The sequence below is a fragment of the Meleagris gallopavo genome, chromosome 2 (assembly GCF_000146605.3).
Source record: "Meleagris gallopavo isolate NT-WF06-2002-E0010 breed Aviagen turkey brand Nicholas breeding stock chromosome 2, Turkey_5.1, whole genome shotgun sequence".
Classification (NCBI taxonomy): Eukaryota; Metazoa; Chordata; class Aves; order Galliformes; family Phasianidae; genus Meleagris; species Meleagris gallopavo.
The window spans coordinates 8,471,955-8,483,701 of record NC_015012.2 but is presented as its reverse complement, the minus strand read 5'-3'; the positions used below and the strand labels follow the sequence as shown (position 1 = coordinate 8,483,701).

Here is an 11,747-nt window from a genome sequence, read left to right as displayed (position 1 = left end):
CTTTAGGGATACATGGAGGCAGTCTGTTTGCCCAGCACAGGCACTGTTCTTGTCAGCCACTGATACCAAGGCAGAGTGGAGGCTTAAAGGTTCAGGCCAGCTCTAATTTTAGCTGGAGTGGTTTTCTCACCTCCGCTTGCATCAAAGGCTTTATCCCAGGATCAGGATTCAGTGTCAGCTGGCAGGGATTTGTTAGCAATGCCAGCACTTTTATTCCCACCATCACTACTTAAAAAGGATGAAAATAGCCACCTCAGTGCAGCCCCTCTCCCTCCCCTTGACAGAAGGGCCCAGCAACTGGCTCCCAAGCCCATCCTTAACCTTGGCAAGAGCAAATTCTGCCACAATTACTGTAGCTACGCTCAATGACACAACACCTCAGCAGGAGCACTCCCTTCTGGTGGATTCTTTCTTCTCTGCCCCAGCTCTCTTAGCAATGCCACAAAGGCAGCATCAGCATTATTTACTACATTAACCTTCAGTCTCAGCATGACAATTCAGGAACTTCCCTCCTGGTCTTCCTACCACCCTTTCTGTTTGCCATTCATTTTTCCATACCAACCCCATCCCCAAAGCATTCTTGGCACCAGCAAGATTGTACATTTGCATTCACACTCCCACAGGGTTTTCTGGTTGCATGGCTGCAGGGAACCTGGAGAGTTGGGGTATAATACATCACTGTAACACAAGTGCCCTGCACCCCAGACAAACCATGTCACCACACACACGCTTTGACTCTTGGTGAGAAGAAAGCGCCCGCATGAGTTTTGCAGAGTGGATTCAGAGCACATAGCATTGGCCTCTCCATCCACACAACTTCATCCTCCAAAGCTCCTGTGCCCCTTACACTGGGAGATGGCACAAGGTCACTACCCAGTGTCTAGGGAAACATGGGCTTTCTGCAGTCCTTAGTGGTAGTCCTACCATATTACCCTTTCTCCCCACCTTCCATTGATGACAGTGGTCTTACCTTCAGAAGGAGAAGAGTGCGTGTGTCAGCAGGGATCTCTCCTGGGGCTCTGACAGGCTGTAGGGTAGAGGAAGCCAACAAACGAGATTGCCACACGTATTTTTTGCTATGCTATCTTCCGTGGTCTAGCAAGCTGTACTGCACAACAATCAGATGAGTTAAACTGGCCCTTGTAAGCATAGCCTGTAGTCTCCTTTCTGATAAGATTTCTAGAATAATATTATAATAAAGATAAGTTAGAAAAAAAAAGAATAAACATTACAATCTTTTACTAGTTCTAGAGGAAGGTTCAACCCTGCCCTTTTCCTTGCTTCCAAATGCTCTAAATGGCTGCACAGCAACATCTCAAGTGCAAGCAGCTGGCAGGAGAGCTCACCTGAACTGCATTAACACATACCATTTAACCCCTATTTCTCTCTACTTGCTGCAAACAGACACTTTAATGGCTAAATTTGATTTCTCTGTGGTAAGGCAGTACCTCTGTCATAAGGAAACTGTCTTGGCTGGAGAGGTTTTCCGTTTCAAAAACACAACAGAAGAGCAAACAACCACCTGGACAGAAAAGAGGTACCAGCAGGCAATGCTTTATTCTCACTTCTATGGGCATGCATGAAAGTAATGCTCAAGGCCAGCAGGGAGTTAATAAACCAGTTACACAAGTTACTTTTAAAACATACTTTGCAAGTCCTACAACTAAACACAAAAAATAAGCTCTAGGAGGTTTCTTCTGAGGTGCACAAAAACACTTTTTCTCCCAAATGCAGATATTCCTCTCTGCATCCCCAAGGACACAAGCACAGATAAAGTAAAAACGAAGAGTTTCTACTCAGCCCAGCAAAAGCAGCTTGTGCACAGCAGCATGTACAGGGCTCCAGAGGGATGATCCGCAAAGGGAAACAGCAAGAGCAACTCTCAAGGTGGAAGAAGCAAGACCAAGTCCTCTAGAGATGCCATCTGCTACAAAAATTATTGCCTAAAAGTAGAACTTGTGCAGCAGCCAACTTCAGCAGTTTAATGAAGTGACACCGTTCAAGATCAGCTGTTTAAACTCAGCCACCCTCTAGTATTCTTCATTCCCCACTTAATGTTTTGGTGCATGGTGGTACTCTGCAGAACACCATCACACCTGGTTTTGGTAAACTGTTAGTCAGGATGCCAAACTGCAAAGCACTGCACCATCTCTACAGACTCATGGCTTCTAGCAGGTTCTGCAGGATCTCCTGACACACCAGTGTCTCAGAGCCAAGTCCCTGGCCTAGACACATGCAATATCTTAGCAAAAAGAGACAAATAATTCCACCACTTCAGTTATGTACTGAAAAAGTGTTTCCTGAATAGGTGACTGAACGTGACAACATTATCTGTTGAGTTATTTGGCTCTAGACATATAAATCAGGTGCAGTAAATAGAAAAACCCCAGGACTCTTGGGCTGGAGAGATCTCCCTGCTTATTCTTTGACTCCCAACCTCATACAAGGTCCTTTTACTATAGCCCCATTGTGTCTCATATCATTAGTTTTCAATTTTTTCTTCTCTCCAAAACTTCCATTTTAGTTTCTTTCACAATTCTGCCAGCATATGAGCATAGATCAAGCTGTTCTATTTTCTTATCTGAGTAAGCATCAGCATCTGCTGCTTTCAGCCTGTCCTCTTTCTTTCATGATTTCTCCCCTTTGTACTTCCAAACTTTTGCGTGGCGAAGAACTGGCACTTACCTTCTCTCCTGAATCTCAGATCAAGAAGTACTTATTCATCCACAGATAAGGCAAACACTGAATTTCTTAAAGGACAGGTCCTTTTTCTTTTTTTAATCTATCTTTTTAGACGTTAAGAAAATCTATATGTTAAACAAAAATTAGGCTTTATTTGTTCCACAGTGCCAACCGCAGCTTACCTCACTCCAGAGGTGTGTTATACCCTCAGCCCCTTGCTGCCCCAGGATCTCTGTGCATCAGCCTGTTACATGAGGAAGGAAAGGGGACTATAGATAAGATACACCCCTTGAAATAGGAGGGGAATTTCAGCAAAGCCAAGGGGATTTCTCCTGTTCTGGTACCAGAGAACTTGACCTGTGCATCTGCTACTGCACTGACAGTAAGCTTTCTAATCCTGCAGCTCATATGTTTACAAAATCCATTTCTTACACTGTAAGTAAATATATATGCACATCTCTCACCTTCCAAGTATGTATATAAATATATTATTTTCCTTTTTACAGTTACAAATTGCATTTACACAGGGGTTTTTATTTTTTTTTTTCTTCTATCTATGTAAGTTCTGCAGGAAAGAGCAGCTCAAGAAATAAAAGCTTTGAAAAATACTTCCTTTTTTTTAAAAAAGTAGCCTACATCAAAATAGACTATGCACGTCTGTAGCTAAACTCTGTAGAATAAATCTGGTGCTTCAAAATCAGAGTAAAACCAATGCCAGGGTCTCTGCCTGGAGGGTCTCTGCATGGAGGACACCAAGCCTTCTTCACTGACCATCCAGGTCCAAAACATGCCAGAGGTGTTTTGCCACGTGTGGAGGCTGGCTGGCAGCATGCTCCTTGAGACTGGAGCCCATCTCTTGGTGGAGGCTCTTGGCAAGCTTGGTGACCGCAGCCCTGACATTGCTGCTTCGCCCGGGCAGGACACCGTTTCCGATCATGTTGCTCAGGAAGAACCAGAGCACGGGCAGGACGTAGCGCTCGACCACGTGGGCTTTCCGGGGATAAACAGATGCCACAAGCACTGCCAGGCAAGAGAGACAAGTTTCTTAACAATCTCAGTGCAAGCAAGTACCTGCCTGTAGTTTTGGTTCTTTGAAGGGTTTTCCAGACAATGCCAACAAGTGATCCCCAAACAGGCTGACTGTATATTGAAATTAATGGATTAACTAAGAGACGTGGTTTAGTGGGGAAACACTGATAGTAGGTGGATGGTTGGACCAGATAATCTTGGAGGCCTCTTCCAATCTTGGTGATACTATGGTCCTATGATTGCTGAGGACCTTAATTTCTCCAAATTGGAGGTTTTGTGTCCAAGATAGACTTTGGCAAAGTGCATCATACACCTTTTGTAATTTATTTCACTACTTCTGTATTACCAATATACACCACAAAGTGACAAATCTGTTTATTTCCGTAAAGAAGTTATCTAAACTAGCTGAAGTAGATTTTGAAATGCAGCCTAGAGAAGTAATAGAAGGCTTTCTAATAAAGAGAATGATTTCTCTTTTGTGACCTTTGATGAAAAATGCCACAAGTCTAATCTGGCAGTGCCCTTTACTCTGTGGCACACAGAAAATGGCAGTACTATACCACATTTCAGAACTCCAGCCCACAAAAGATGCATGAAGCTTGACAGTCATATTAGAAACATCAGTGACTAACTGATATCTTTGGCAGAAAGGTCTGATTTGAGCTTTTTCCCCTCTTACTTGGTGGCCTCTAATGAGCAACTGTTTCCAATTTCACAACGCCCAAGGTAATAACCCAGACCCCACTGTCACAGCGTTTCAGCATCTGAAAACTTTGATAGCATTTATCCAGACAGTGCTCCCTGAAAGAGGGAAATGAAGATAGAAACTTTTACTTATCATTCATCAAAAAACAAGAACTGCTGCTCTGAAATCTGTTCTCAGGCCATTACCCAAACTGAACTGTATTAAATACAAACAAAAATTTACTACAGACAGACTCTTTGCATGGCAGATTTTGCTGAGATCAAAATCTGAAGTGGTCAGGAGACAGAGCTCTTATTTTCTGCTCAGTGGAAATGTTACGCAGTAACCATTCATTACTCTGTAGGGGAAGGACGTTCATTTTCTGTGTGCTGGTAACCCAGCTCCAGTCATCAACATTTAAACAGCTGCTGCAAGCACCTAAGAACAGTTCTGGAAAGCAGAACAAGGTTATTATACCTATTTTTAAATGGAAGTTGATTTGAGCTTAAGTGCTTATTAAGCACAGCAGTCACTATGGACTTTCATAGGAGAAAGAGTTGCCTGTTCCCTCTCAATCCCAGAGAGAACATCTGCCCTCTCTAGAATAGTCCCAATTTATGTTCAAATGTTTTCTTTCAAAAAGAGATTAAAACAACTGTAAAATTAAATTTTATGTTTATGGTGATTTACTTTATTCAGATCATCTTTAAAGGCACTTTTACATTTGCTGTGGCTAAACATGTCCTTTTGAGATTCATAAGGAAGAAGCAAAGCATATTAAGCCTTGGATTAAAAGATGCTGGCATAATTAGCAGTGGATTTAGCCCTAATTAAAGCAAGGTTATAAATAGCCTCCTCTAGCATTTACTGAGGTTGTCAGTTCTTTCACTCCTTGGCTGTTGCCACTCACAGTAAGCTACTATTATAAACCAATTATCAGCTGCATTTTTAGCATGTAGGACACCACTGATACAGAAGTGGGTTGTTTGCACACCCTGAAATGGTCAAAACACCATATCAGGTCTGCAGCACAGGCAGGGAGCCTCCATTTCTGTGCCAAACCCTGCCCTGCCAATCACCTTGCCTGTTACATGTCAACTACAATGCCTGGGTTGTGCAGGATGCAGCCTCCAGCATTTCCAACAGCAAGACAAGAGTCCTGTGCTGACAAATCAAACCAATCCTCAGAAATATCAGTTGCCACTCATTTTTCTATAGCATTATCATTTGCTTCAGAAAAGGGAGCTCTCAGTCTTCCCTGACCTTTCCTGCACTGTCCTGAGATGAGAGGAGCAGGACAGGGTATTTTTAGCCCCTCTCATTCCCAGAGGCACGTCCTGAGATGCCCCAGTAAGAGCTCGGCACCCAATCTCACACTGCACACTATGACAGCATGCAGGCAAACCCTGTCAGACATGACTTCTACGTGTATGCTACAGGGCAGACAAGCCAGGGCCTTAAGGTGTTCAGTGAGCTACTGAACTGAATATTCAAAGGAATTCCCACTCCGTATTTGCCATTTCCCAGGAGAATGCATGACTTAAAAGCAGAGGTTGGCTGAAGCAGGCAGTACCTGAGAGCTGCTCCGTGACGTCCTGCATGGCTCGGCCGCTGAGGAAACGCACTCGGTGGGCCAACGCTTGCAGCAGTAATGCATTGTCTGAAAGAGAAACGTTAATTTCTGCTCACTAGAACAGGTTATTAGAAGGGATGGGGGCGGGAAAGGAAGGCAGAGGTAATGGCATTTTGTAAATAAAATATATTTCTGCCAGTTTCTGCGATTGCTTTTTCTTTAAAGTTCACGAGGGAGGACTCAAAATTAAAAAACAAAGGCTTTCATGTCACATCTGTACATATGAAGTGAAGTGCTGCACAAGGAGCAGTGTTACATGTTTCTCATCAGAGCCCTCAAAGTTTAAATCATACATAAGCAATACATGGGTTTTGCATGATAGAACTTTGCAGAGGTGAACTTCTCCCACCTTGAAGAAAAAGAGCAGGAAGGCTCAGGAGCCCATACATCCATTCATTCCTAATGGATAAACCAGTGTTAACTCTGTAAGTCACCTGTTGGGACCTACAGACCAGGATCCAAGTTACTTTTATCAGAGAGAATTACCTACTCAACATCAATGCCATCTCCTCCCAGGGGCTGTTGTAACATCTCTGAAATCAGACGTTGGCACAGAGGCCAAAAACTGATTTCCCAGTACTTGACCATCATATACATGTACTTTTTCCCTATGCTACCTGTTACTGATATGGGGTCTTGTTTTACTTATAAAGTGTTGTGCAGATTGGTCCGCAGTCCTCCAGTCTTACCACTTTGATAAGCTGAGTAAAGCTTCTCTCAGACAAGGAATGCTCATGGGGCAATTTTAAACACAGTGCTATTAAGAGCTCCTTTTAACATGAGGTATAAAAAGAGAGTCCCTACTGATCTTTTGGCAAGCACACAGTAAAGAATTGATCCTTTATTTCAATTAATTTTCTGCTTTGGTAATTACAGTCTTCTCATTCACCTTTCTTAACAGACAGTTTGCTTTTTCACTCACACTCCTGCAATATTGGCAGGTGCTGTTCCTCTCCTGAGAGTAACCCTACAGCTGCTGCTTTGGAAAAAAAAGTAGATAAAACCCCAAACTGAGTTCTAGAGATCTAAACCAGTACAAAATGTTAATTAATTTATACCATTGGTACCTATGCAGGGCTTCATGGGAACACTTGAGGTTTAGATGAGTGAGGGAGAATTGTTTATAATCACAATTCACCTTCCAGTGGAAGAGCTTCAAAAGCCCTATGCCTTTCAAAACACTAAAAGCACCAGTCAATAACAAACTTACCCAAACTTTGCTTTAGCTACCTCGAGAGATCAAAAGACCAAGTGGTGTTTAATTGCTGCTAGAAACAAGGCAGCAGTCACTTCAATTCTCACTGACTTAGCTTTCACTCTCTGCATAAGGTGTCAGCTAAACTGCTGGACACAGGACAGGTCTAGCACTCGCAATAGGAGCAAAAGTATCTGTTTCTCCATGCTCACATTTTCATTGCGTTCAGCTCTTTGCTTTGCTGCCACTTATAGGGGAAGATTTCCCCTCCCCTGTTCAATAGAGCTGATGACTGAGCACTATTGGGGCTGCCCTTCTGACCCCACACCCTGGTGTCAGGCAGCAGCACATTTCTTTTATGACAGGAGACAGATTAGGACAGATGTAGGAGAACAAGATCTATGTCTTCATGCCAAGGCTTCATTTGCCCCATCTACAAAGTGGCTTTGTTTTGTGTGGGGTTTTTATTGTTGTTTTTACATTTGAGCAATCAAGTCATTTTACAACCAGCTCGCATGTCTGCATGGGTCATTAAAACTGACAGATTAGGAAATTTCATCTCAAACTCAGAATCTGCAGCACATCAACAAAGAGACTCAGAGCAATAGCTGGGCTCTCAGATAGGAACCTCAATGGCGCAATGGGGCAAGGCACTGCACATATTCACTCATTCTAAGCTAGGAGCATCACACAATCCTTCAGAGAGTTCTGTTGTTGGGTTCTTTTGGTCATTTGCCATTTGATTTTAAATCGTAAAGGCAGAAAATATCAAAGCATGAGGAAAGATTTAGCTCAGGCATTTCATCAGTAGAACCTTCCTTCCTCTACTAAAACCCAAAGTCTTGAAACTCCAAAATATTTCTGATTCAGTTGCCTTTTTTGAACTTGTTCTCATGCCCTTAAAAATGAACAAACCCACAAAAAATATACCCTGCCTTACTAGCTTGAAAGTCTGGGCAAAGTCTACCTGATAAGCAACAGACGTACCTTGCTCCTGGTCTGACACCTGCCAGCACTGAAAATTCATGATGATCTCTCAAAATTGGTGAGGGGGAAAGATGACTGAAAGCTCCATTCAAAACCTTGAAGGGATCTGGTTATCACATCCTCTGTTAGGAGGATTTGGCATCTCTTCCCCAACCTCCTCTCAGGCACCACAAAAAAATGGGTCAGGACCAAAAATCAGCAGAACAGGTCTCACACCCTTCTCCCCACAACCCCATATTTGGAACACAGAAAGGCAACAGGTCAGCAAATACACTGGATCCACAAAGAGGCTGATGTGGAGAAAGTTGTTAATTTCCCTTTAAGGCCTGCTTCTTCAACACTAAATTTTTCAGGCGTGTTCACCCAGTGCTGCATTTTCAGAGCTGACATAAATCCGTGTGGCAAGGGAATTTACAGCAGACCTTGGCTATGTAGTTATTGGCTAGAGCGATCTTGCCCCATGCAGAACAACATTTGGAACAAGCCATCATTTACAGCTAGATTTATACCTGTTTGTTCTAAAGAAATGAGCTTGGCAAATCATGAATTCCCTTTAAAAAAATTAAAAAAACAAGAAGTAGAAGTGGAAAGTAGACAGGATCAACTAATACCCATAATGTAGAGTCTTCCAGGAAGCTGTTCTGCAGGAGATCTAATGCACCACTATCCCTGCACATCAGTAGCAAAGCAAATCATCTGGGAAGTGAACTGGGCCCAAAGAGCCTCCAAAAGTCCCTTTGTCCCTGAATTCTAGCTAAGTTGTACATCAATATTTGTTGTTCTGAACCAAAGTGGACAAGCAGCACTGAAAGAAAGCCTCTCAAGAATCTGGGGAAACACTGGTAAATGTTCAAGCTTGTCTGGGAAGTGGAGCATAAGGACTGCACCATCAGAGCTCCTTGTTACCCAGCCCACCAGTTAGAACTGGCAGGAATTCAGGGCCTTTGATAAATAGCATAAATGATATGAGTGATCTACAAACTTGGCATCAGTCCTAGAAGCCAAGCACTTTATCTGGAACCTGCTTTTCTGTAGTAGATTTTAATCAGTGTAATAAACTTCTAGAGAACATTTTTATTGATGGCATCCATCTTTCCAAAACCAAACTCCTTGCACGCAGAAATACACATCAGCTTTCATCTCACATTTCAGTAGAAGTCACAGCTGCAGTAAACACCAGATGAAGAGCCTCCAGGAATTGGAAACTTCATGTCACAGCTGCAGAAATGGTAGTGGTAGCATAGGTATCATCAGTGTGTTTTTAAATCTATACCAGGAGATCAAGAGAGAAACAGAAGGCTGTATTCATCTAACCAAATTTTAAACACCGCACTAGGAAGGTGTAAACACCTTCAGCAAACTACATGGATCTATCCTGGTGTCTCTCCCTGGTGGAAACGTGTGCAGGAAGAAAAATAGTCGAAGTTAACACCTCTCCACTGAATCCCTGCAGATAGATCCTCCAGGGGATCCATCTGCCTAGAATACAATGCATAAGAATAACCTAAGAGTCAGAAAGAATATTTTCTGCAAACTTAGAACTGTTTTTGAACTGTGTCCTCTGGCTGCAGCCAATCCTACCAGCCCTTCCTTCATATGGAGCAGCAGCCAGCTCTCTGTCTTTGTGCTCACTGTTGTGAATTATTAATATCAAACAAGCTGAGCTGAGAGAAAAAATTGTTAGTGGAAATTCTCTGTCCTTCACTCCCATCCCTTTATTTCTGCTTTTCTAATCTTCTTCTTTTCAGGTGACTGCAAATTAAAGCAAATTGAAACCTATGGGGTGTGAGGAGAAGTGGGGAGCTAACCTCAGGGCTGTGTCTCCATATGCTTTTATTAAGAAAAACATACTACCCATGCACATATAATCAGTTTCCAGAGCAGATCGCAGTGGAATAGTTCGAAAAACAGTGATCAAAAAAATAACAAGGTGATCCTGGCAGGCAGCAGAACTGTACACCCTGCAGCAGGCTGTGTGGTTCAGGACACAGAGCAGATCAGAAGCTTACCACCTCCCGGCTGCAGCAATGCATTTTACATCTGCGGGCAGACTTGTGGCCTCATGTCTGAGTATCCAGAAAAGGGGATGATAATGGACTCCTTACCCTAGCAGAAGAGGGGAGCCATGTATTTCTACCCTCCAGGCTGACTATCCAGTAAGAATTTTCATCCTTCATCTGATCTCCCTTGCAATCTCTCATAACATATAATCTTATTAAATTCTAAGTCTCAATCTTCAGATTCAAAGTAACATTTTCATTTGAGCTTCACATAGCTAAGCTACTGCCTACAGACTGCAAAATGGGTGAATTCAAAGCCTTAGGTCAGCAAGAGCCAGATGAAGGCTCTGGGCCAGATGCTTGGGAGAGCTGCTGCTGTCTGAGCATGGAATAAAGCCCAGCAGAGCAAAGAGACTCCACCACCTTTCCCATGGCACGCTTCAAGGAAGAAAAAAAACATATCACTTTCACCTTGATTCTGTGGATATAAACTTACCAGAACACACGTCTTAAAAATCTAATTCAGTACAAACAAGAAAAACACAGTTTTCCAGGAAGAAGGGAGAAAATGGTCATGACATGCTAGTTGCTTCCCTCATGTTCTTTTGGCAGGTGCTTAGGATAATGCCTACAACATCCTCTCTACTGAATTAATAATCAGGCATGTAACCCAGATGATAAGCAGTATCCATTCAACTGCACATCACAATGAGATATAACAGATTGGGTTAGAAAGAATTCAGGCAGGACTTCATAAACACCTTGCAGCTGCTGAATATTTCTCCAGGCAACAACAGGTTATCCACAAATGGCTGTTCATTTGGCTCTAAAATATAGAGCGCACAGTTAAGGACAGTCAGTGTCCCAGGTCAGCCTTACCTAGGTGAGCAGTGGATGCTTCCAGTACCTTCACAGCTGCGGTGTAAATCCCTGTGTGTTTCGAGTTCAGGTTGTCAGTGACTGCTGCTACCAGAGAAACCAGCACTGGGTGTAAGGCATCTCTGAGAATGGGTATAACTGAAGCCAGAGCTTCCAGTGAGTGCTGCTTCACCTTCTTATTGGAATCCTGAAGTCTCAGGACAAAAACATCAAAAATCTGTTAAGAAAACAAACAACGCGAAAGCTGGGTTAAAATGTCTGTCTTTCTACAAGGGATGCAGAAACGAATTCCCAACCACTTATAAACAAATGTAACACTTTCTGTCAGGTTAATGCTTGCTAGCATGAATTCACTGTCTTCCTGAGGGATACTTACTATAGTCTTTCCACAACCTCAGGCTGGGTTAAAAGATTTTCAGGCAGTATTACAAGGTTACAAGGTTTGGGTGAGGATGGGTGTTTCTCTGTTTTATCTCTGTCTCAGAACCTGGGTCTGAAGGAGTGCAGAGCTCTGATGAACTCTTGAGGATCCACACCACCTCTGAGGTGAACCATCTCTCTAAGGTAGACTTCTAGAGTTTAAATTGTTGTGCCTTTTCTCATTCAAGAAATGTCAACCACTTTACCAGGCACCACATTCTCTGGAAAGGGCGAAAA

General features: G+C 42.9%; 1 protein-coding gene across 1 annotated transcript in view; it reads right to left on the bottom strand.

Annotated features, from left to right (window-relative positions):
• Nucleotides 1-2,347: 2,347 nt before the first annotated feature.
• TOGARAM2 (TOG array regulator of axonemal microtubules 2) overlaps nt 2,348-11,747 on the bottom strand; it is a 46,786-nt gene continuing 37,386 nt past the window's right edge. Inside the window, 3 exon segments of the mRNA XM_031552307.1 lie at nt 2,348-3,702; nt 5,970-6,056; nt 11,091-11,307. Of these exon segments, the coding sequence (XP_031408167.1) occupies nt 3,446-3,702; nt 5,970-6,056; nt 11,091-11,307 (561 nt within the window). The 3' untranslated portion in view covers nt 2,348-3,445.